This window comes from Vigna umbellata, chromosome 1 (genome assembly GCF_029865625.1).
Source record: "Vigna umbellata cultivar VRB3 chromosome 1, Vumbellata_1.0, whole genome shotgun sequence".
NCBI lineage: Eukaryota > Viridiplantae > Streptophyta > Magnoliopsida > Fabales > Fabaceae > Vigna > Vigna umbellata.
In genome coordinates this window covers 60,293,043-60,319,737 of record NC_142165.1, presented here as the reverse complement: position 1 = coordinate 60,319,737, position 26,695 = coordinate 60,293,043, and the positions used below count along the sequence as shown (strand labels likewise).

Here is a 26,695-nt window from a genome sequence, read left to right as displayed (position 1 = left end):
GTCATTAATCCTTGCAAACAAATCACATAATCTTTTAATACATAATCAAATTATACGTAATGTGATAGGGGTTGAAAAGTGTATGAGAGGAGAAGAAAGGCAGGGGGAAGTGAGACCGAACGGTATTAACCGTTTAAGCATTCCCCTCTTCCTCTTGGTCATCCATTAGGACGTCTTCTACTTCCACATTCCCCTCCACCCCACCAACATAAGCATCTTCTTCATCCACTACGTCATCTTGTTCACCAACACATGCATCTTCTTCATCCACATAACCATCTTCTTCCCCAACATAAACATCTTCTTCATCCACATTAGCATCTTGTTCACCAACATTAGCGTCTTGTTCATCCACAATAACCTCTTCTTCGTCACCCATATTCACCTCTTCCTCCATCTCCTGTATGTCCACTTCATCTGCCTCTTCACCAAAACTAAGAAACTTAACTTCAACTGCCTCACTAGGAACGTGTTGGACATAGATTTCAACCACGTCATTATTTTCCTCTGCGTAGTTAGCCAACAACATTGCTTCGCTGTCATTACTGAGTATTCTCAGATTGCTCATCAGCTTTTGTTTCAACCCCTTCCACCATAGCTTGAACTCTATATCATATTTGAATTCTTTAACAAATCTCACTGCTTCAAAGTAAGACCACCTGTTGGGATCAATTCCTTTTATAACATGTATTTCTCCTCTCACATATTGTAGTCTGTTATTCTTCATGAACTTCCCCATGTGATGCAGAGAAACGTCAAAAACCATTGTTAATCCTATATTGTAACATGAAAATTTTACACCCAAAACAAAGCAACAGTAAACCAAACCAAAAGTTAAAAATTACCTTCTTTGAATCGCGTTTCTTTGACACCGAATGTAAAAACCACTAGACCCACAACATGGACCCACAACAAGCACTCAAGCAAATTGATGGAACACAAACTTACTCACGAACCGTAATCGCGATTTACCTTGAACCAAAAAGACAATTACCAACCCTAGTTTTGATTCGCGTCAAAAAATCCCAATTTAACTAAGAACCCTAATTTCCTTCATCTGATTTAATCATTAACCACATGTCATCAAACATGTAATCACATGTGGCAAACGTAGCAAGGAAACATGTCATCACACGTGGCCAGACGTTAGCCAGCTCGGCCTAATTTTAACGCCGTTGGTTTTGGAGGACAAAACATTATAGTTTCCTTAAGGACAAGGTTCAAAGTGTACCAAAATTTGAAAGATGGACTAAAATTAAAATCACTTAATAGTTGAGGAACTAAAAGCATATTTAACCCTTATTTAAATATATCTTTTATTATTTCTTTTCTATTCATATGCTTTGTTTCTTTATTACCTTTTCTACCAAACATATGATAAGAACTATTATATAAGACTAAGTTAAAAATAAACCATCATTATATTAACAGAATGTTAATATATTCTTTATGGACTCACAAGATTTATAAATATATCTTTTTATTATAGGAATTATTACTCAATATGCAATATTATTTTATAATTTTACATTATTTATCTATTTATATTGATTTAAGTGTTAAAGAGCTTTTATAAGTAGAATTGTTCTTTGTTTCTATCAGTGAGTCCAAGCTACCATCGCTCTACCTCATAGGTTCATATGTTGGATATCTTTATTTTCTATTAAAGTACATGTATTGACTTGAAGCCAGATGTAAACCTCAATATTTTCACACCCAAAGATGCTAAATCCATTCGCCATTACAACCTCCATCAAAAAGCACATGGAGACTCTCTTAAATAAATCTGAGGAGAGCATCCAACAAGTGGTAACATGGTATAATAATAAGTTGACAATTTTAAAGTAATAAGTTTACGAGTCTTATTTATTTGATGATGTTTAACTTTTTCACATTTGAATTTCTAACAATCTTCTTTTCAAATTTAAGTCCTTTTACATTGTTACTTTTCCTTGAGTGAAAATATTTTAAACCACAAGTACTCTTTTATTGTTGTCAACACCTAATTTCGTCCGGGTAAATAAATAAATAATAATGGAATTTATTTTATCTTATTTATTTTAGTTTATTTTATCTTTATTCTGAATTTATTTTATGTCATTTTGTTATTTTGAGTTATTGTATTTTATTCTATTTTTGTTCTATTTTATTTTATTTTATTTCTTGGTTTTTCTAATTTTTCATTTAGAGTTATTTTATTTTAGGCTGTTTTATTTTATTTTATTTTTATTTTTATGTTCTTTTACTCTAATTCATTTGTCAAATGTTAAAAAAAAGAGAGGAAAGAAACAAAACATAAAGGTAGAACACGATCCTGGCAAGAGTCAAAACTGATTCACTATCAGTTTTCCAGTTTTCCTTTTCCTTTTACGTTATCTCCCATATTTGGATGAGAATCTTTTGGTAAGCCATGCACAACCCAACACTATCTTGGCCTGATTACTAGAGGTGGAAATGTCTTGGCTGACCATGAGGAGCAGAAAAAAGGAAATAGAGTGGCTTGTCTGGCCTAACCATGGAGAGCAGAAAAAAGGAGATAGAGTGGCTGAATGGCAGCGTGGCAGTGGCTGAACCTGGTGCAAAGGAAAAGAGAACAAAGAGGACTCAGGGGGGAGAGCCATTTTTGAACACGATCATCATTAACTCTGGGGGACTCTCACACGACGCTAGGAACGGAAGTATCCACCAAGCAGGAGGGAAAGCCCAGAAACATTTTCACAGAAAAAAAAAAAAAGAAAAATTGATCCCTCCCCATTCACACAACATGACCCTCACCACCAACCAGAATCGACTCTCGTTAGCACTTTCATTGTCGTAGCTCGCAGGCACTTACGAAGCAAGGAAAAGGAGTGAAGTTTAATCAGAAGAAAAGTGCTACAAGGGCTTCCGAGAAGAAAAAAAACGTAGAAGCTAAGAGTAAGTCTTCACTCTTAAATTACTCATATGCTATGAATGTTTGGGTCATGGTCGTTGTCTGTCTATATGGGGTTGATATTGGTTTCCATTTGTTTTGATAATACTTAGCATGGTTTGTTTGCTCATGTTTGGACTAAATATGTAATTATAGTGGGATATATATTTCTGTTATTTCTGGCTTGCTTTCGTACCCTCCTTCATCCGTTCCCAACAACCCAAAACCACGCCTCACGGTCTTCAACAATTAGAGACCAGTACTCTCTCTGTAGAACCCAAACCTACAAATTGATATCTCTCATGCACAACCCCATTATCATCTTCATCCCTTTCTTCTTCATTTTCATCTCCAACACCACATGACCACGGCCTAACCTCAAACTCCTTCACTCCCCAAAAATCCAAAATCATTTCCAAACAAATTTTCAAACAATTTCCAAACAAACTTCTCAGTTTCGAAAGAACTACGTAACCCTGATTTCTCGTTCTGAATGAGAATACGTAGGAGCAAGGTCAATCCTTGTCGGGCCCAAAAAATTAAAAAATATATTTGTTTCTTTAGAGTTTTATTTTAGGGGATAGTTAAACATTCTGAAAACCACATCATATTCGCGTATTTAGTTAAAGGTACTGCCTTAGGGCAGACGTTGTAGGATGATAATACCTTCCCTACACGTAACCGACTCCCGAACCCAGATCTGGTTCTTGTAGACCATGCCTTATCCTTTTATGGTTTTTCCGTAGTTTTTCAGAATAAACTATGGTGGCGACTCCAAATCTCTTTTCAAAACCCGTTCTTTTTTTGGATCGTCGTCCAGTCGCGATTCCGGTTGCGACAATTGTATATGGTTTATCATAACCAGACACACTTGTTGAACCTCCATCAGGAGTATGGACTCGTGTGAGTTGGTCATCAAGACAAACATTCGTCTTTGATACCAAATGTTGGAAAGATAAAAAAAAATAACAAGCGGAAGCAACCCAAATAAATCTTCTCTACATAAATAATATGCAAAATAATGAGATGTACAAAAAAGAAAAGAGAAATCAATAGACACCAAACTTTGTAACATGAAAAAACTTTAATATGAAAGAAAACTTCCACTAATAATAATTAATGAATACAATAGAAGTTCTCTTGTAAATTTTAAAGATCAACAAAAAATATTCTCTTCACCAATAAGGTGGATAACAACACAATAAAATCTTGATAGCTTTTTTACTAAACCAACCCAATTACTTTAAGCCTAACTCAACCCCACAAAACCGACTTGTAAGATAAGGTTTTCACCCACTTATATATTTTAAATTGGCCTTATCTCTAGTCAATCTGAGACTTCCAACACACCCCGTCACGTCGAGGTTATACATCTCAAGCGTGAAACTAGACAATAATAGATGGTTCGATAGCGAGTGAAACAATATGCCCAACAAACAACAAATCTCGCTACGATAAACTCTAACTTGACTCTAATACCATATTAAGAAGCGGACTTAAGCCTAACTCAACCCCACAAACTGGCTCGTAAGATAAGGTTTGCACTCACTTATATATTTTAAATTATCTTATCTCTAGTCGATGTTGGTCTTTCAACATCTATATCTTACATTAGTAGTCATGGATCAGGTACGAGGTTCAACACTACATGATTATCAACAACTTGGTTTCTTATATACATTTAACTACCAAACTCAACAGTGAGTCCTAAACGTCAAGGAGGTCTAGTAGGAGATATACTAAGTCACGTTGATATTCAATTAAGTAATTGATTCATTTTAGTTCTCTCATGGAAACTATAATATCATGATCATGTGAATTGAGTACAAATTAACATATATAAAACAACTTTTTCTTCACCTCCTTCGTAGTATTATAAGTGTATTTTATACTTAATTAGATATAAGTGTATTTTATACTTAATTAGAAAAATATGAGAAGTTAGCTGATCCGTTAATTAATCTATGAAAAAATAGATCAGATTTAGTTGTTGAATATGTAAAACTAATAATAGGTCGTAATTGCACACCTTTTTTACACCTTCAAAAGTTAAAATCAACATTTTATCTTTTACAAGACTAAATTGATAATTTGTCTTAAATTAGTCATTTTTCCCAATTTATTAGCATTGTTTGATTCCAAATTGCGGCCTAGATTTTAATACAAATTATGAAATGTCAAGGCAATATGTTGAAGGTCAAGCAATGAACTGAAAAGTTAATGAAAGGTTAATGCTACTTAAAGATTATGAATCACAGCAATGCTTCTACTTTTTCATTAAACACAGATTTGACCTTTTCCATAGAAAATTGATCAATTTATACAAGACATGACCAACAGCTAATATATAAAAACCCGTAAATGACTAAGAATCTATACAGAAACATGTGAAATTGAGTGTGTGGACAGGAAGAGCTATGCAATTTCAAAAACCTTTACAACGAATTGGCAGCTACAATTACAATGGGTCATCAAATTGATTTGTACCCATAGAAGATTCTCTGTTTGAATAATGGTTAATTTACAAGAATTTCAAGTATTGTGGTGAGTTTGGGCCTTGTATATCTTCTCAAAAGCAGAGAAGAGCATACCACACTAACAGATGACATAGCCATGCATGCACCAGCAAGCCATGGTGGCAACTGGATCCTCAAAGAAGGAAAGAAAACTCCTGCAGCAATAGGTATAGCAACAACATTGTATGCCATCGCGAATACATAATTCAATCGAATGCGAAAGAAGGTCTTTTTGGAAAGATCAATGGCTGTGATCACATCTTCCAAGTTATCTCTCATCAGTACGTAGTTAGCAGCTTCTATTGCCACATCTGTCCCTGCCCCAATTGCCATACCTACATCTGCAGCAGCTAATGCTGGCGAGTCATTGATTCCATCACCAACCATTGCAACTATACTTCCATCCTTTTGGAATGAACGAACAACATCAGCCTTTCCTGCAGGCATAACCTCTGCCCTAACATCTTCAATCCCAACCTGTCACACAACCAATCAACTTAATTCTCATACTTATTATAATCCCTTTCAAATATATTGGTTTTCTTTTTAAGTACAAGTCCAAATTTCAAATGCATCAACTAAGAAATCAAACTCCAAAATTATCACAATGCCATACTTTTCTGAGAAAGAGGGAATACTATATATATGCTAACCTCCTTGGCAACAGCTCGAGCTGTTCTCCAGTTATCTCCTGTAACCATAACTGGTATGACTCCCATTTTCCGGAGGCCCTCTATAACAACCGAAGCTTCTCTCTTGAGTGGGTCTGCAATCCCTAAGACTCCAGTTAATACATCATCATATGCTACCAGTATCCCTGTCTTTGCACTTTCTTCAAGCTCTACAACAAAATTTTCCACTTCTGTAGAAATATCTATGCCATTTTCTTCCAGCAGCTTCCGGTTACCAACCTGTTCAAATAACGAAAATAGCTCTTAAACCCAATAAACAATATACTGCCTCAAACAAGCAACTCTCTGGAAAATAGCTTTTACACATAATAAAAGACTTAGCACAATTGCGAAAAGACTTTACCAAAATACGCTTCCCATCTATAAAACACTGGACACCCCGTCCTGGTAGAGCAGAGAACTCTGAGACATCATAGAGCCACCCTGACTTGAACACCGCAGCATCATTCTTAGTACCACTGGCAAGCGAAGACTCATCAAAGAAAAGAAAATGGCGGGCATATTGCAATATTGCTTTTCCCAGAGGGTGTTCACTGCTAGCCTGAAATTGAAAAAAAAAAAAAAAAGATATTCAACAAATACAGTTGATTCCTCTAATAGGCATCACAAAAAATGGAAGTGTGAAATTTTCTGACAAACAAATAGGATAAGATGATACAGCGTTAACAATATTTTTCTTAATCTAGTTTCAGAATGCCAGTACTCGTGGGGAAGTTGAGCAGTCTATGTCGAGTAGGGAGAAAGAAAATTAGAAAAATATGGCAATCTTATAAATCCTCTATGATTAAATCAAGGCTTAAATAGTGTATTTCCGACAGTACACTATGTAGAATGAGAATCAAAGAAATAACATCATCAAGAAATTGAAAGTCACCTCAGCAGAAGCCACCAATGTAAGAAATTCTCCGCGGTCCATTCCTGTGAATACCCTTGCAGCAGTAACAGTGGATTTCCCCTGAGTTAGAGTGCCTGTTTTGTCAAATATGACATATTTCACCTTCTGAGCCCTTTCCAAGGAGTCTCCTCCTTTAATTAACACGCCATTGTTGGCCCCAACCCCTGTTGCCACCATGACAGCAGTTGGTGTTGCCAAACCAAGTGCACATGGACATGCAATCACCACAACAGATATTGAAAACATAAGCGCAAAAACAAAGTGATTTCCATTTTCTGGCAGCCATTTTTCTGGATATGCTCCAAGAACCCCAGCTATATACCTACAATTTTAGACAGAAGTAGTGATAAGAATTCCAATTACACATTAGAAACAAGCCTTTTTAAGTATGCAAAACTAGTCAAGCTAATCTCACCAGCACAGTAGTGTCAATAATGACAAAATCACAACCGTAGGAACAAATATGCTTGCTACCTGCAAGCCAAAAGAATTGCACCTGAGTTTATATCTAATATTAGTCATTTGGGCGCCAATCAATCACAAGATTATAAAGTCACGGTGTAGAAAGGACAAAACAAAGCTGCTGGAATTATGAGTAAAGACTAAGACCAAAATAAATGAATTCATTAACTATCCCAATTTATGAAAAATTTCACAGAAGGAACTTCAGTGATCAGAGGTGAGGCATCAAAATATTAGTCCAACTCTGCAAGCTTAATCGGGTTTGCCAATTAACAGGAACACATCCTTACTCCTTAGTAATATCTTTTACAATTCAAATCAGTTGACCATCAGTTAAAAATCTGAAATTATGCAGTTGTCATTTGCTTGGTCATCGAGAGACATGAAACATTTTACTTAACTTCAGAACTGAATCATTACCTAATATGTAAAAATGCTTAAACAGAGCATGACAAGAATACTTACATAATCAGCAAACTTTTGAATTGGAGCTTTGGACATCTGAGCTGTCTCCACCAAACTAATTATCTGACTCAAAACTGTATCTGATCCTACTTTGGTGGCTTGAATGTGAAGGGCACCATGCATATTAATTGTACCTCCAATAACAGATGCATTCACCTCCTTCGAAACGGGTGTTGATTCACCTGTCACCATACTCTCATTTACATAACTTGAGCCCCAAGTAACAATACCATCAGCAGGAATCTTTGTACCAGGAAGAACTTTTAATGTGTCACCAGGTTGAACGAGTAAGGAATCTATTTCCCTTTCTTCAATAGTTCTACCACCTAGAAAACAAAACATTTGTTGGCAAGTTTTCTAATCTGATGCATTGCAATATTAGATTATATATAAAATCCCCTTTAACAGATTTTCCCTCTAAAAATAAAAATTCAAAACCCAAGCTGTTTCCCCTTTGTTCTCTTCGTAAGAAAACAAAACACATCAAAAAAAGTGGCATGCACCTTTATCTTTGACAACCAATAAAGCTGTTGCTGGAGTAAGTTCCACTAGCTTCTTAATAGCATCAGATGTCTTTCCCTTGGCAAGGCACTCCAAATACTTGCCGAGCAATACAAATGTTATAAGCATAGCACTTGTTTCAAAGTATGTTGGAGACCAAAATCCTGTAAGGGCACCGTATAGAAGAGCACAAACGGAATAAACATAAGAGGCTGTAGTTCCCAAAGCTACCAGAACATCCATGTTTGTTGAACCATTTCTTAGAGCTCTTCCAGCCGCTATATAGAAGCGTTTCCCAATCACAAATTGAATGACACTAACCAACGCCCACTTCAACCAATCACCCATGAGAAAAGGCCCACATCTCCAAAGTAACAAGGAGTAAACAAACGGAATATGAGGACAGATTACCCCAATGAAGAATAGAGGAACCTGTGCATGAAGAGATAATCAGTACAAATGAATGGATGTTTAAATCAAGATCCTAAACAAAAATATGGACTTTTAACACAGACTCAGACGCTAAACAGAGTTTCGTTTTCATATCTACATAATGTGAGAGAACTCGTAGAGATGTGAGCACTTGCAAAAGAATTCCCTTCCGCAGCAATCTCACTTTGCTTTACTTATATGTTTCTACGAAGAAAAAGAATCATATCGTTTTTAGGTGTCTGGGATATCTCTTGCCAAGAGTTAGAAACTAATACCTCAAAGCAAAAAATCCATTTAAAAGACTAACCTTTGTCAACAAACATTTTTCCATATACACAAGACCTAGGGGTCTAAGCCCAGATAACATGAAGACTAAAAATACAACCCCTAAAAATCATGAACTCATGGGATTTTAACATTTATTCCAAATACCCATTAAGAAAGCTCGCCGTAAAGTGAAAAGGAGGACAAACAACAAAAGAAAACCAGACCAAAAATACACAAACATCACTGAAGAATAAACAAAGTGACATCAAAGAGATACTCACACTGAGAACCAGGCTGGAAATGAAAAGCCGAAACATATTTGAGGTTTCCGAACCATCTTTGGAAGCCATTCTAGCGTATGGATTCCTAACATGCAATCTAAACTTACCATTACTTCCCAATTGGATCCCATCAACCAATGACCTCGAACTAATAACTTCAGGGTCATAAGCCACATCAAGCTCATTCAACACCGGGTCAAACCGAAACTGCCTTACCCCTTTAGTGCCACTGAGCATCCCTTCCAAAACCTGAGCATCACCCAGAGAGTACACACCACCAACCCCCAACATAACCTGATCCTGCCCATTACTCTGCACAAACGAACCCTCGAAACCAGCGTCTTCAATGGCCGCCACAATATCATCTTTGCTAATCACATTGGGATCATACTCAACCTCCCCCAATGAAGTAGCCAAAGCCACCACCACTCTTTTCACTCCATTAAGCCTCCTCAAAATGCCCTCAACGGAATTCACACAAGCCGCACACGTCATCCCGCCGATCATAAACTGCCCCACCACCATGGCGGCTCCGCCGCCGCGGTCAGCCGGACCAGACTCCGGCAAGATCTCCGCCTCAAAACCTGCGTCTTCAATCGCATTCTTAATGTCGTCATCCTACGCTTAATTAAAAAAACACATAATCAAACCATCACCGAACGTAACACCTTCCCGCAAATCAAACTGCAAAAACGAACCAGGAAGAAATCACAATGGCGAACATTATACCAACCTTGATGAGGCTCGGATTGAAAATGACGTCAGCTTTGTTTTGAAGAAGAGCAACGGAAGCCTCTGTTACGCCTTTAACGGACCTGAGAGCGGTTTCGACGGAGTTGGAACACGCGGCGCAGGTCATGCCGGTGATTCTGACCTGAATCCGCTTCGTTTCATCGTGTTCGATGTAGTGTTTTTCGTAGGAATCGAGGAGGCGAACATCTTCGAGTTCGTCGGAATCTTTGCCGGCGCCGGGGGAAGTTAGTTGGAGGTCTCCGGTGCTCGGCGCCATGAGGAGAGAAAGAATGTATCAGGAAAATCAGAAGGAAAAGAAATATATATATATATATATATATATATATATATATATATATATATATATATATATATATATATATATATATATATATATATATATATATATATATATATACAAAAGAGGGAAAAAAAGGCAACGAAAAAAGGGTTATTCGGAAAATGAAAAAATATGTTTCGGTTTCATGGTTTTTGGTGGCGAAAGCAATAGTTTAACTAAGTGGAAGGTGGAGGTGGGGTTGGAGGGAGATTTCTGAGCTGGTTTTCCCGTTTTGCCCTTGTACTTCTGGTGTTGGTTTTTTTGTACTGCGTTTCGAAGCCTAGGACCGTGTTTGGTTCGCCAACGCACGCCTTGCTTCTGTTTTCGTCAAAAGTCTAGTTTTACGGTTGCGAATCACGTCTTGGAAATTTATGCTTCTGGCTGGCTGGCCTGCCGGTGGGCTGGTCAAACAACGTCAAAAGTGCGTTTGGAAAGGGTTGTCAAAGTCGTTTGATGTGGCATCGCTGATGCCATAAAATCTTAAATAATTGAATTGGTGCCTTCTTTTGTTAAATATAGAAAGGGAATATTTGACATTGGAAATCTTTAAAGCAAGATGAGTTCAATAAATGAACGTGGGCAATTATGCAATACAACAGCATGGCATGGCAATGCTTCATTTCTTATATGAGATTCAGATTTAGATTTGCTTAACTTGTTTTATTTTTACCCTCCCAATAAAGAATAAAAAAAAAGGACTTCCCATGGTTGAATTTTCTTTGTATAATCATATATGAGCTTGTTTTAATTGTTTAGACTTTGTTCCTGTGTGCGGGTTTGGTGCATTCAATACAAACTCACTTCAACTTTGGCATATATTAAGGATTAATTATTTAATAATGGGTTCTGTTTTCATGCACTCTTTTTTGTTCTGTATTACACCATTTGTTTATTTATGAGCTTTTATAAAATAATAATTTGATATTTATTACACATTTGAATGAATACTTTAAATTATGTCATCACTCATACGAGAATAATCATGTTTTCAATAAGTTTTTTTTAAGTGTACTCTTGTTTGATATTTTTTATCATTAAATATTGACACATCAGGTGCTGATTATAACTTTGTTTGTGTTGTTGGTGCATGCACTAGTGCAGAAAAGGTATACGGCACCGGTTCATTTTAGTCATAGGCTTCGGTTTTTGAACCGAGGCATATTCAGACGAGACAAAAAGTGGTAGTCCTTTTGCCTCGGTTCTTAATCGGGACATTTTGTAATTCTCTACGGCCTCGGTTAGAACCTAAACCGAGGTAGTAGGATACTTTTTTTTCTTTACCCTCTTTCGTATCTGATTTCAATTTCAGATTTCAATTTCAAATTTTAACTTCAAATCCCAGTATCTGATTTCAATTTCAGATTTCAATTTCAGATTTCAATTTCAAATTTTAATTTCAAATCCCAGACTGAAAAACGAACTGAAAAATGAACTGAGAAACGAACTGAGAAACGAACTGAAACGGACTGAAAATCAGCACACTGTTTCACAAAATCAGCAAACGTTTCACAAAATGAGCAAATTCAGATAACACAAGAACCCCAAAATTAGATGAATAACTCAAACCCTAAATTGCAAAAACAAGAACAAAATCCCAAATCTGAAAATGAAATTTCAGAAACCCTAAAATGCAAAATCGATTCACTCCGCTGCCGCTGCCGCCTTCCTCGCAACACGCCACCGCCTTCCTCGCCGCGCCTCGCATCGCCGTGCCTCGCCTCGCCTCACCTCGCATCGCCGCGCCTCGCATCATCGCGCCTCACCTGGTCGCGCCTCGTAGTGCCTCGCCTCGCATCGCCGCGCCTCGCCGCGCATCACCGCGCATCACCGCGCATCGCAGTGCCTCGCCTCGCATCGCCGCTCCTCGCTGCGCCTCACCTGGCCGCGCCTCGCTGCGCCTCACCTGGCCGCGCCTCGCAGTGCCTCACCTCACCTCGCATCGCCGCGCCTCAAGGGAAGAAGAGAAAGGGAAGAAGCGTGGCTGCTGGGGCGCGTTGAAGATGAGGATCTGAGGGATCTGGTGCGAGGGAAAGAAAGAGATCTGCTGCTGTGCGGTGTGCGGTGTGCGGTGTGCGAGGGAAAGAAAGAGGGAAAGAAGTTGTGCGGTGTGCGGTGTGCGGTGTGCGGTGTGCGAGGGAAAGAAAGAGGGAAAGAAGTTTCACCCTAATTAGGTCGTGGGCCACGAGGATCTGGGCCTATACGGCCTCGGTTCTTTAATTTAACCGGTGCCTATTCTTCACTGATTTGACGTGTTGCAGATCTTTATGCTTCGGTTCTGCGTGCAACCGAAGCAGTATTATTTTTCTGACCATGTTTAGGCACCGGTTGCCTTTAAAACCGAAATAGTATAGCTGTTTTGCACCGGTTTTTTTTTAACCGAGGCCTATAAGGTTTCTTTATTTACCAAACTGCCACCGCGTCTGAATAGGCAGCGGTTTGATGTAAACAGAGGTATAATGTGCGAGTTTAAAAGACCATTTTGTACTAGTGATGCATGCATAAAATCATTTTTTGTGCTGAACATTATAATTTATGTTGTGTATGAAGTCATTCCAACATCTTATATTCATCTTTATATAATAAATTCTTTGGCAAGGAAATCATATCAAATAAAAGACTTGAGAGATAGATTCTAGTTGATTTTAGTTGGGGAAGGGTTCTTGATAACTACTTAATAATAGTGTAATGTTAGAAAAAAAAAGAATATTGTAAAATTTTGAAAAAATAAATGGGTGGGAGATATACTTTGAGGGATAGGTTTTCAAGATTACTAAATCTCAACCACTAAGGAAAAATAAATAGAATAAGTTGGGTAATGGAGATATGGATCTTGGAAGTAGAAACTACTTTGGAGGAGGGAAAGATTTATATAGGAAAAATATAAAGAACAATAGATTTATCAACTAATTTCTATTGAACATCTTATGAGAGGAAAAAAAAAAGGACATATGGGTTTGAAAATTTGATGAGGTTGGATTATTTTTTGTCAGCTATGCATATAACACTCTGAATATGGGTTTGAAAATTTTTGGACATTCATGATATTTCTCTTGAACTTAGCAAAATACATAACCATAAGTGTTTTTAGAATCATCCTCATCTCCTACGTAATTAGAATTTATGAAAGCAAGCATATTTTCTTCTCATTCCTTCTTGTAGAATATCCCAAAACTAGTAGCCCATTTTTCAATATCTCAAGATTCTTATAGCAACTTGTAAGTGCATCTTTGTTGGCTTAGACATATACTTGCTAATTAAGCTTTCACAGGTTTACTCTCTAACATTGAAAACTTCTTCAACACATCATTGCCCTATTTTTATTTACACACAAAAATTCCATTTGGTTTTTTGTAAGACCTTAATGCCATGGAAGAATCTCATCTTCCGTAAATCAGTCATATCAAAGGCCTACATCATATACTTCTTGAATTTAAGCATCATACCCAAGTCATTGCGAGTATAAATCAAATCATCAACGTATATACTAACGATCAATATGTTTTCTTCAGTGTTTCTTTTGATGAATAAGGTATACTCACTTGGACATTTTTGAAAGCCCTCTTGCATGAAATGTGCTTATATACAACTAAACCAAGCCTTTAATGCTTAACTTAGATTGTACCAGGCTTTACATAACTTTTAAACCTTGTGCTCCTTTCCATTTTTGACATAGTCCTTTAGTTGTTCTATATACACATTTTCACTTAACTCTCTAGGTAAGAATGTAGATTTTACATCTAGTTGAAATATGTCTCATCATTTTCATTTGTAAGTTTCGTGTATCTGTGCATGCAACGGGGGCAAACAACATACTATATTCATAACAGTTCTGCTTTTGCATCTTACAACTTTATTTTGATGCGGTGTATATGTTATGGTAAGCTGCCTTTTTATTCCATGTTCTTCACACACAAAATTTAACTGGAGAGAGTTAAACTCTCATCCTTTATCCATTCGTAAGCATTTGATGGATGCTTCAACTTCTTTTTCCACCATTTTCTAGTAGGATTTGAAACACTTCAAAGTTTTAGATGATTCAAAGAGAAAATAAACTCAACCTTTACGACTATAATCATCAAGGACACTTAAGAAATACCTTTCCCCACTATTTAAAATGGGTTATATTAGACCACAAAGATTTTCATGTATGAGTTCCAAGACTTTGTTAGTGTGCCATTTACTTGCCTTAGGAATTGGATTATGATATTGTTTGGTAGTGAAACAGTCAACACACATGATACCATAGTGTTGAGTTCATGCAGTACATGAACCATTTGTTGTGTTTGTAGTGTCTTCAAGCCTTTGAAGTTTAAGTGGTCAAACCTTTGATGCCAAAGGTAAATGAGGTCAGAAGAGGTGCGTAGACATTCTTGAATAGGATGGGTGATAGATCTTTCATTGAAGAGAATAAACATACAATTTACACTAATAATATCACTTATCAACTTTGAAATAACACGTAAAAAAATAATTAAAAAGAATTACAAATTGAAAGACAATTAAAAAGAATTACAAATTCACAAATACATTGTCTTTAATAACTTTTATATACTACTATAAGAAATGACATAAAAACTAAAACTAAAAACTTTGAATGATGACCTTAATGTTTTGAAATCAAAAGAATAATTAAACGTACCTTTTATTATAATTTTATGGGGAATATCTTGAACACCTCCTTTTTCACAACATGAATAATATTTAATAATCCAAACTTTTTAAAAGTGAACAAATCCACATTGTTTTCAAACAAAGTTGTTAACCTTCTTCTCGGTTCGGTTAACTAACTACTTATGCTTTCAACCAACATAGAAAAAAGCTTAAGCATATTTATTTTTAAAGCAACATTTATAATATGATGCAGACACTATACCTAACTGTTCCATATTTTCTAGAAATAAATAAAACTGTATGTTCATCTTCGTCTTCATATTAGCTCAACAAACAAAGCAAATTATAACATAAAGTAATTTTCTAATGTATTCCTTACACCTAAACCTGAGATCAAATTACTCTCTCACCCTCCAACTATTTGAGAATTTGTGTAGTACAATTGTACATTGCAATGTTGAAAACCTATCACAAATTTGACTTGTTGAAGCAATCTATTCCGTGGTTTCACATCTTCATACTCTATTCTTTCTCATATTTACATTGATCTTTTTTTTTTCAGTCATAATATTTTTGTGATAATTATTTATAAAGATATATTAATTGTTCCAAATTTATCATTATTTAATGTGCTTGAAAGTTTCAACGAAGAAGTATGAAAAAAATGTGAAGCAATTCTATTGACATTACGACACATTAATTGGCTGGTTTTGTGCCATCTGTTTAAGTTGCGCATTTTCTATGAGAAATCAAAATTTCAGAAATGCAAATATCTCAATTTTACTATTTGATGAATAAATGAACGCCGTATCATTTTTTTATTGGAACAGGAAACCCATCCCTTCTATTGTTTGCCGTTAAAATTAGCGTAATTAAATGTTTTGAAAATCTTTATTTATTTAAAAATTCATTTTGTTAATCATATTTTAATATATGTGTATATATATATATCAAAATTATATTTGATCTTATAAATATGTTTAAAAATTTTAATTGATTAATTAATATTTAATAAAATAAGTTAAAAAATTATTACTTTTGTATGTCAATTTTTTTCTATTATAAATAATAATGAAAACTTAATTTATAAGTATTGCTTAATTAAAATTAAAATAATATTACGTATTCACATTTTTAAATAAGATAACACCAAAATTTAATATATTAACATATTTTAATTTTAATTTTTGATAGATTACCAAGTCAATCTATTTGTATGTCTTTGATACACTGAATTAACATATATAATTAGTTCAAAATACCAACTCAATCCATCAAATTATAACGAACTGGTAAATTAGACGTAACCTATTTTATTATCGTTACATTTTTTATATAATAATTTTGATTAGAAATAGACTTTATAGCATTTAACTTCCTATTAAAAGAATTGGTGGACATATTACATTAATATATAATTTGGATTCCAGTTATAAAATAAAATTAAGTTAAATGTAATTAAAGTAGAAAAAGATGGGTAGTGTTTAGTCATTCACATATTTCTATTCAATGTGAATTTGACTTCCAATTAAATCTAAAAGAGTATCAAACATACCAAAAAAATGAGATGATAATTTAAAATCATTTAAATCCTGCAAGTGGAATTCAAACACATTTATATTTACCAGAACTGTTATTGTGTACTTTATATGGGAGACTTTTTTCTCCTTATCAATTTCTCCATGTTTGACTAAAGACTATTCTTGCTCATACGAACTTCATTAATTCCAGAAGCTTTTTTCGTTCACCGATTTTTCAGTATTTGAATCATTCCTACGACATGGTAATCGATAAGTAAATGTTAATTATACTACTAAATGTCAACACGATGTCAGTTATCTAGATTTATATTATTTTGGATTAACTATTTAAATATTATTTAATCACTATATTATTCGAATTACTCCATACTTATTTAGATAACTAATGAAAATGTTATAAATATGCATTGACATTGTTTGACAAATAATACTTGGTTATTAGCCATGAGTGAATGCTACTCAAAGAAAACTTATATTTAAGTAAGGAGTAATTTGTTAAAAGAATACTTATTTAAGTCAAAAGTGACTTGTGAAATAATACTTACTTAATAATTATTTTGTTTAATTATATTTTCAAATATTATCTTTTATCATGAACAAAATAATGGAAAGAGTTGATTATGGTATGATCATGTTGATGCCCTTTCATAGACAAAATAATGGAAACTACATTTTCTTTGAATGGGAAGGTTGATTGCCTCCGTCCAAAAAGAAAACCTTTACCGATGCAAACTTGAAAGTTATTGACTCATCACAAGACGGTATGGTCTTCACACAATCATAGATAAGAAGGAAGGAGAGGAAGTTTATTTGGTTTACATAAAAGTAAAATACCTTTATTTACATCCTATTTTATTATATATTTGAAATATTTATATGATTTTGTAACTTTATATGAGTGTTTGTCCTCATTTATGAAATAGCAAAAAAAAGAGAAATCATTTCAAACTCTTATTCATTTTCTTTTCTAAAGGAAGAATACGTTATGTGGATGCAAATGAACATTAATGGTTGAAGCATTAATCTCTCTGATATTGGAAGTGTTTGGCCATTCTAAACATAAAAAGGAAAAAAGAAAAGAAAAGAATGGATTAGGTTATGGCATGGAAATAAGAGAGTAAGAAAAAGTTGGTTTTGTGGAAAGCACTTATAGCACACTGTTTTGGGTGGAAGATAAGGTATTGCAGAGTTTCCCTTTAGTAGTTTTGATTTTGGTTTAGGTTAGTGGAACGTGTATCTTCATACTACTATTTTTGTGATAAGAGCTAGTGGAGAAAAATGTCATCATTCCAACAAAATTTGTCACGTACAATGAGAAAAAAGTGCTTTTTTTTTCTCTTCGTTTTTCACACTCAACCTTTTCGCGGGACCAATGTTTGGATGTTTATTTACCCATTTCGTCATTCTTTACTTTCGAGAGCACTCACAAAAAATGAGACGATGACCATTCACAAAAGATTGAGACAAACTTAGGTATGTTCTTATCTTTTTTTTTTTAAATATTATTATTGTATAGGTTTTTGAGATTGAGTCTTACTAATGTAATTGTATTTTTTATACTTTAGACATTATATTTTTATAATTATATCACAATGATTTCTTTCTTAAATAATGAATTCAATTCCTAAGTTACATAATATATTATATTTTTATATACAAATTAAAATATTAATCATCGATTAAACTAATGGCGTGTTTTATTATTGACTACATTACTTTTTGCATTTTTTTTATGTCCATTAAGGATGGTTGGTTGATTCCAATAATAAAATTCAAAATTCTTTCATATCATATATAATATTTTATTCAATGTTTTTCAAGCATAGATAAACTAGCAATCAATATAAGAAAATAAGTTAACTTTTTTTGAACAAAATGAAAATAAAAATAAAAATCACGAGTAAAAAGATGTAAAAATATATATTTACGTGTGGAAAATTTTAATTTGTATTATATAAACATTAATTTTAAATTCATAAAAAAATAAAATTGATCCAAATTAGACTAATTAAAAGACAGATATAAAACTTTTAAAAAATGATACTAAAAAATAAATATTAGAAATAAGGTTAAAAGACCCAAATTATAATTTGACGCTTTGTTATATTACGTTGTCTTCTATTTAAGAACTAAAATATATAATACATTTTTTTTAAACGAATATATAAGAAAATTTAACCATTTGAAAATTAAATTAATATTGTTACAACCTACTTTAGTGTACAATTTATTTTAATAATTGAATTGACGTTGCTTATTTTGCACAAATTAAATTGATTGTAATATAATACTTAAGTTAATTAGGGTGGTAATGTGTGACAGGTCAGGAAGGTTGCCCAGTAATGAAAAATACGAAGTGGGTTGCAGTTCTATATTTGTAACTTGTATAAGTCTTTGGTTTGTATAAGTATGTTCTGAACTTATTTTTTAATTTGCGTTTTTCATTCCTCTTTTACTTTCTTTTTTCTCTCTCATGAATATCACAGAGCGCTTCGTTTATATCTCTTTTAATCTCGCAGCTACACACTCACATTGCGATTCCAGACACTTTAACCATGACTAGTAAGTTTATAATTTCAATCATTTCATTTTGCTAAAACTGTTCAACCATTACATACAGTGAAAAAAAATAAATTTCATAAAATATGAAATTTGTCATTAGTTGAGAAAAAAAATATTCAAGTCAAGTATGTGGGCCAGCCTATGAACCCACTAGCTAATTCCAATGCATGGCAAGCTAGTATTTTCAGCCCGCATATTTTATGCAGAGCAAGCCAACCTCACCCGTATATTGTGAGCCAAGTGCGGGCTGGGCCTAAACAGGCTGGGTTGACTCCCATTGTCACCCATAAAGTTAACACTTCTCTATTGTCTTCTCATCGAAGCCAACACCATTCATCCACATAGTATATAAATTATGAAAAATGAGTTTTAGTGACAAAAATATAATAGATCCAACATCAAACTTTAGACATTATTTAAAATTTAAGAAATTAAATTATGTGGTGCATGAGAGTATAATATGCTGGTCTCAAACCCATTTTAATACGTAGCCTCGTTATGACACTAATTGCAGTACACATATCTTTTTATTCCTTTAAAACTGATATCAGAGCCCCCATTAGGCTTGCTACATACGCCATTAACTTACTTGTGAGGAAAGAACCTTATGAAGATAAACAATGACAAACTCTCTACAAAAATCCATTTCTTTGACGATCATCATTATGACCATTTGAGTGAATTGATGGAGAATCTTCTATTTGCCAAGGGTCTATGGAATTTGATAAAAAGAAATGATGTTAAGGAGCCTATGGAAGGTACTGTTCTGACTCGTACACAATTGGAGCAGTTGGAGAAATCTAGAACTACAGATCACAAAGTCAAGAATAACCTTTTCATGGCCATCGATAAATCATTTTTCGTACACATTTTGGATAGGAACACATCCCAAATTGTTTGGGATTCCCTGAAAAGAAAACTTGGAGGAAATGATCCTGTGAAGAAATTATGTTTAATGCATTAAGAATGGAGTTACAGGTTCTTGAAATGATAGAAACCGAAACCATCATAAAGTATTTTCCTTGAGTCATGGCAGTGACAAAAAAAACGAGAAGCAATGGAGAACTTATGCTTAACTCAAGTGGTTGAAAAAAATACTTCGAATGTTGACAACACAATTCACCTATGTTGTGGTTTCGCTCAAAGAGTCAAAGACATAAAGGCAATTCCATTGTCAAATTTCAAAGATCTTTAGTGGTCCATGAGCAAAAGTTTAAAAAGGTCTCCCGAGATAATGAACAAGTACTCACATCGATTAGTAGTCTAGCTAGAGGTAGAGGAAAAGGAAAAGGAAAATATTGAGGCCGTGGATGGGGAAGAGGAAGACAATTTTCTTCAAAAGCCATTGTGGAATGATTCAAGTGCCACAACTTGGGACATTTCTAGTATCAATGTACTCAATGGAAGAAAGAAGAATCAAATTATGCGGAGTTAGATGAAACGAAAGAACGTCTTCTAATGGCTAATTTAGAAAAGGAATCTAAAAGGAATGACTCATGGTTTTTGGATTTAGGATGTTCTAATCATATGTGTGGAAATAAAGGTATGTTTGTAGAAATGATATCTAGAGATCAACACTTTATCATATGTGGAAACAATCACTAGTGCAGAAAAGGCTTTAGACGTCTATTCGGGTGACGTTGATGGGATGTCGGACCCAAGTCAGACGTCTATATAGACATCTAACCTATACTGATCGGACGTCTATATAAACGTCTGACTTGAACAGATCAGACATCTAAAACGTCGTCGTATTTGATTGGATCTTTCTCCGCTTGAGGCCTCTCAGGTTGCTCCTGGCTCATGGTGATTCGACTTTACAACTTTATATTTTAGTTGAAGAGAATGGATTGTACGTTCTTTTTTTTGTTTTGAATGGTTTTAGAAACGTAGTGGAGGGAATTGAAGGACTGCAAAATGTAAGAAATCACCGCCCAAGAACGCCGCCCAAGGACACGAGCAAAACTGCACCAAAACCCAACAAAAATTCATTTTAATCGGTTCAAATAAAATATAATTCATCAAAGAGTAATGTAATCGGAGTAAAATTAATTTAAAACAGTGCAAAAGTGAGAAAACGAACTTGAAAAACTTATCCTGTTAGCTCGTGAAGAGAAAACGCGAGGAAGATAATGAGCAACGAGTGCGCGTAACGGCTGCCTCGAGTTCGCGGTGTTTTAATGCAAACATTTAGAAGTCGGTTCCTCCCATAACAGACGTCTAAATGGCTTTAGAAGTCGGAGTGACGGGATTAGACGTCTATATGGAGTCAAAAAATTAACTTTGTAAATTTCTAGGCTAAGTATTTAGAAGTCGGTTCCACCCATAACAAACGTCTAAATGGCTTTAGAAGTCAGAGTGACGGGATCAGACGTCTAAATGGAGTCCAAAAGTGACTTTTTAAATTTTTGGGCTGAATATCTAGAAGTTGGTTCCCCTCATAACAGACGTCTAAATGGCTTTAGAGGTCGGAATGACTGGATCAGACGTCTAAATGGAGTCCAGAAGTGACTTTTTAAACTTTTGGGCTGAGTATTTAGAAGTCGGTTCCCCCATAACAGATGTCTAAATGGCTTTAGAAGTTAGAGTGACAGGATCAGACGTCTAAATGGAGTCAAAAAGTGACTTTTTAAATTTTTTGGGCTGAGTATTTAGAAGTCGGTTCTCTCCATAACATACGTCTAAATGACTTTAGAATTCGGAGCCCTCCATAACAGAAGTCTAAATAGTTATTTTATTTACGGAAAATGTCACCAGTTTTACGTTGGATATTCGAGGATCGGACGTCTAAAGGGTAATGTTAAAGGTCTTTCCTGTAGTAGTGCGTGATATAGTCTTAATTTAATTTTTGTATATTTTTTTAATTTTATTTATTTATTTTTTTGTTAAATTATAGTAATGTTGTTTTTTCTCAAATTGAAACAAAAATTATCTTTTGTATAAATCTTAAGTTTATATTTTATTAAAATTTATATTTTAAATAAATATTTCTATAGTTATATTTAAATCAACTTTAACATTTTACAAATATTTTAATTTATTAAAAAAAATATTTATCTAAACTTGTTTAATTAATAATTATATATGTAAATTTTTATATTTACTTTTTATCTATATTAATAAATTTAATAGTTTTTATATACTTATCTATTTTAACCAAAATTGAATAAAAACGACTAATTTAACCTTAATAAAAATTTGTTTAAATTTAATTTATTTAGAAATAATCCATTAATATAGTTAAAGTTAGTTTAATTTCAGAAATATTTAATAAAAATTACAGTATAAAACTTATACAAAAAAATAAATGTAACCTCAATTTAATGTGTATTCTTAGACTCGTCTAATTAATATATGGACAAACTTATTTAATGTGTATTGTAAGACTCGTCTGATTAATGTATGGACATACTCGTCTAATGTGTATTCTTAGACTCATATAATCAATTTATGGAATGACTCTTTTTGCTATGTTAATGTAATGAGTATATGGAGAGGCTCGTCTAATATGTATTGTTATATTCATCTAATATTTTTCGCTATACTCATCTAATCAATATATGAATAAGCTCGCCTAATGTGCATTGCAAGATTAATTTAATTAGTGAATGAATAAACTTATCTAATGTGCATAATAAACTCGTCTAGTTTTTTTTATGGAAAGATTTGCTTAATGTATATAGAGTCGTCTAGTCAATAATCATCTAATGTGTATTGTATGAATCGTCTAATCAATACATCAATAGACTCGTCTAATGTTTTTTGTTTTACTTATCTAATCCATTTATTATAGACTTGTCTAATAATTTTTGTTATACTCATCTAATGAACGTATGGACTAACTTGTCTAATATTTTTTGTTATACTCATCTATTTACTATATGGACAATTTCGTCTAATGTGTATTGTTAAATTAATGTTATAGTCTTCTAATCAGTGTATGGAGAGACTCTTTTTATGTGTATTGCTAGACGCATCTAATTCATACATCGATAGACTAGTTTAATATGTATTGTTATACTTGTTTAATCAGTATAAGGACACATCCATATAACATGTATTGTTAAACTCGTCTAATTAATGTATGTTCCTACTTTTGTAATGTGTATTGCAAGATTCGTCTAATCAGTGGGTGGACAAACTTGTCTAATGTATATTAATAGATCATTCTAATATATACTGCTAGACTGTATAGACATATTTGTCTAGTGTTTATTGCTATACTCACTTAAATAGTGTATGAACATAGTCATTCACTTAATGCATGTGCACACTCGTTTAATGTGTATTTCAATATACATTTAATCAATAAATGAACAAACTCATATATAATTTTAACCCTTACAACTAAGTATTTATTTTAGGCCATAAAATTAAAGGCGTTAAGAAATAGTTAATTGGACTCGTCGAAATTATATAGAGAAAACACTCGACCATTTTTATTGCAAACTATATTATTTATTATTGCAAACTATATATATATATATATATATATATATATATATATATATATATATAACTCAAAATTGCTAAGCATCTCTCACGGATTATAAATATATATCTTACTATCCTTATAAATATGTTTGACTTTATGAACTCAAAATTTGTCATTAAATGTCTTGAGCATATTCTAAATCTTGTTTGTTGATTACATCCACACATAGAACTAAAATAGTTTTCATTGCATTAATCACAACTAAACCTCTCAATGATCACAAATGCAGATAGAATCAAATGACAGAGATTCATCATGAAATGTGTAGTATGAAAAATACATAAAGGTGACATGTACACGTTTATTTTCAACTAGTCCTACTTTATCTTGATGAGATCATTCATAAACTTAATTCACAAAGTGAAAATAAAACATACATGTATATAACCAAATATGTCCAAAAGTCAATGCATACATATAATCAAACACAAAACACATAAAAGTGACTAACTTTCACTAAACCCAAGATTCCTCAAATTGTAAAATACTCATATGAGCAACATACTCATGAAATATCTTGCATGGAAGTCGCTTAGTTAGAGGATTTGCTATCATGAAGTTTGTCCCTAAGTGTTATATGGAAATCTATCCACTTTGTACCATTTCCTTAATAACTGGGAACTTGATGTCAATGTACATCGACATGGTCGAGCTCTAATTGTTGTTAGAATACACTACAATTGATTTGTTATCACAACATACCTTAAGTGGTATATCAATTCCTTCCATAATTTACAACCATATGATAAAATTTCCCAGTCATATTCCTTTATTTGATGCTTCATAGCATGTTTCAAATTATGTTATCATAGTGGATGAAGCATTAAGGATTTTCTTGGCATTGAGCCAAGAAATCGTACCTTCTAGTAATGGGACAAGTTCCCAAACCTTGATGTCTTGTATGGACTTATACTTTTCATTCATTGTCTCAATCTATTTTTTTAGTTGGAATCATTGCACAGCTTCATGGAAGTTGAATGGTTCATCTTCCATAATACCATTATTTTCCTCATTTTCTTGGAAAAATACCACGTAATCATCTAGCATAACATTTCTATTTTCTCTCATGGATCTTCGCAAAGGTACTGGCTCATGAAGCATAGGTTTTTAAGGATCTTGAATTTATTCTTCATAAATGACTAAATTATCTTGAGTGGGAGATTTGATAATAATATCTTGTAAAGGATCTTGTATGAATTTGGATCTAGAATTATTACAAATTCTTCCTCGAAGACAAAGTCTCTAAAATTTATAGTTCCTAGATCTTTTAGAATAACAAATAAAATAGTTGCTCATAGTTTAGGAGTCCAATTTCTTTTCATTTAGTTTATAAGGTCTTGTTTCAATTAAACACCTCCACACATAAAAATGTTTTAGACTAGACTTTCGCCTAATCCAAACCTCGTAAGGTGCTTTGGCAGTTGCCTTAGTTGACACTCTATATAAAATGTAATTTGCAATCTTTAGTGACTTTTCCAGAGTGACTTTGGTAAGGTAAAATGACAATTCATACTCCTTACCATATCCTTAAGAGTTCGGTTTTTCATTTCGGCCACACCATTCATGTTGGGTGACCCCAACATGATGTACTGTGGCACAATTCACATTTCTTTATATATTTGGCAAAATGTCCTGGATGTTTTTCACCTAAACTATGATATTTACCATAGTATTCACCACCATGATCAAACTTGAGACTCTTAATTATTTTGTTGAGTTGATTCTCAATTTCAACCTTAAATGATTTGAATACGTCTAAAGATTGAGATTTTTCATGTATAAGATATATGTATGCATATATAGAGTAATCATTTATGAATGATATAAAATATTGTTGACCATTACATGAAGGTATGACCCACAAATGTTCGTATGTTTTAATTTTCAGACGTTAGAAACTCTATATGCACCTAATTTCTTTGTTTTGACATGTTTATCTTTAATGCATTCAACACAAACATCAAAGTTTGTGAAGTCAATCAAATCCAAGATCCCATCTAACACAAGTCGTTCAACTCTACTTTTATATATGTAACCCAGATGTTTGTGCCAAAATGCTCCTAAGTTAGTATTGTCAATTTTATGCTTAGTACCACGTGATTTCGTATTTCCAATAACATTTGAATTGATAGACAAAAGAACCATTGTTTCCAAACAAACACAAATAATCCAATTTGTTCAAATAAGAAACTAAAACCAAATTTCATCTAAATAAGGACACAACAAAATTGTCTTTCAAATCAAAATAAAAATTGGGGTATAATAATATCTAAAATACCATATAGCTTTCACCTCTACTGGTTTTTCATCTCTAACACATATCCATCTTTCAAAATCAATTAGGTTCTGGTAGCTTAGATAACCCTTTATTAAAACCCTAATATTAGTAGTGGAACCAGAATCTAACCACCAAGTATTTCTAGGTACTGAAGCTAAATTGACCTCTGAACAAACCAAAACGACTCATGCAATTTGAGTGATCTTACTCCAAGTGTTTCTAGGTACTGAAGCTAAATTGACCTCTGAACAGACCAAAGTAAGATCACACTTGCGACTCATATAATTTGAGAGATCTCATTTCTCCTAATCTTTCCTATCTTTTGAGTTACTAGAGTTCGTAGGAGATGTGGGTTTCTCAATCCTTAATTAGGGTCAAGATTCATGCAGCGAAGAAGAATTTCCATGTTTTTTTTAGTCCTGAAAATTTATCACATTAATAATTGTTTGTTACTTATATGTTTATGTTTTTTTTTATTATTTTACGTTATGATGTGGCGAATTTCACTAATTTCTGAAGTCTAAACTGCTGAATTCTTTTGGTTGTTACACAATTTTTGAAAAGCAAAGTCAAATAATTCTCATAGACACGTGGAATTGTGAATAAGTGTTTTTCATCTTTCTTTTCACATATTCGTTATTGTGTTGAAAAACTAGAGGTTCCTTCCCTCAGAAATCATGCGAAGAATCCTATATAAAATAAAAGTTCCATTTC

General features: G+C 33.5%; 1 protein-coding gene across 1 annotated transcript; it reads right to left on the bottom strand.

Moving 5' to 3' along the window:
• Window positions 1-5,252: 5,252 nt before the first annotated feature.
• LOC124842757 (copper-transporting ATPase RAN1-like) lies at window positions 5,253-10,469 on the bottom strand. Its single transcript, XM_047319313.2, has 9 exons — window positions 10,156-10,469; window positions 9,423-10,040; window positions 8,445-8,874; window positions 7,942-8,267; window positions 7,430-7,488; window positions 6,994-7,336; window positions 6,463-6,660; window positions 6,081-6,338; window positions 5,253-5,904 (listed from the first exon to the last, which is right to left on the bottom strand). Exons 1-9 carry the CDS (start codon window positions 10,429-10,431, stop codon window positions 5,428-5,430), a joined length of 2,985 nt encoding a protein of 994 aa, XP_047175269.1. The 5' UTR covers window positions 10,432-10,469; the 3' UTR covers window positions 5,253-5,427.
• Window positions 10,470-26,695: the final 16,226 nt, after the last annotated feature.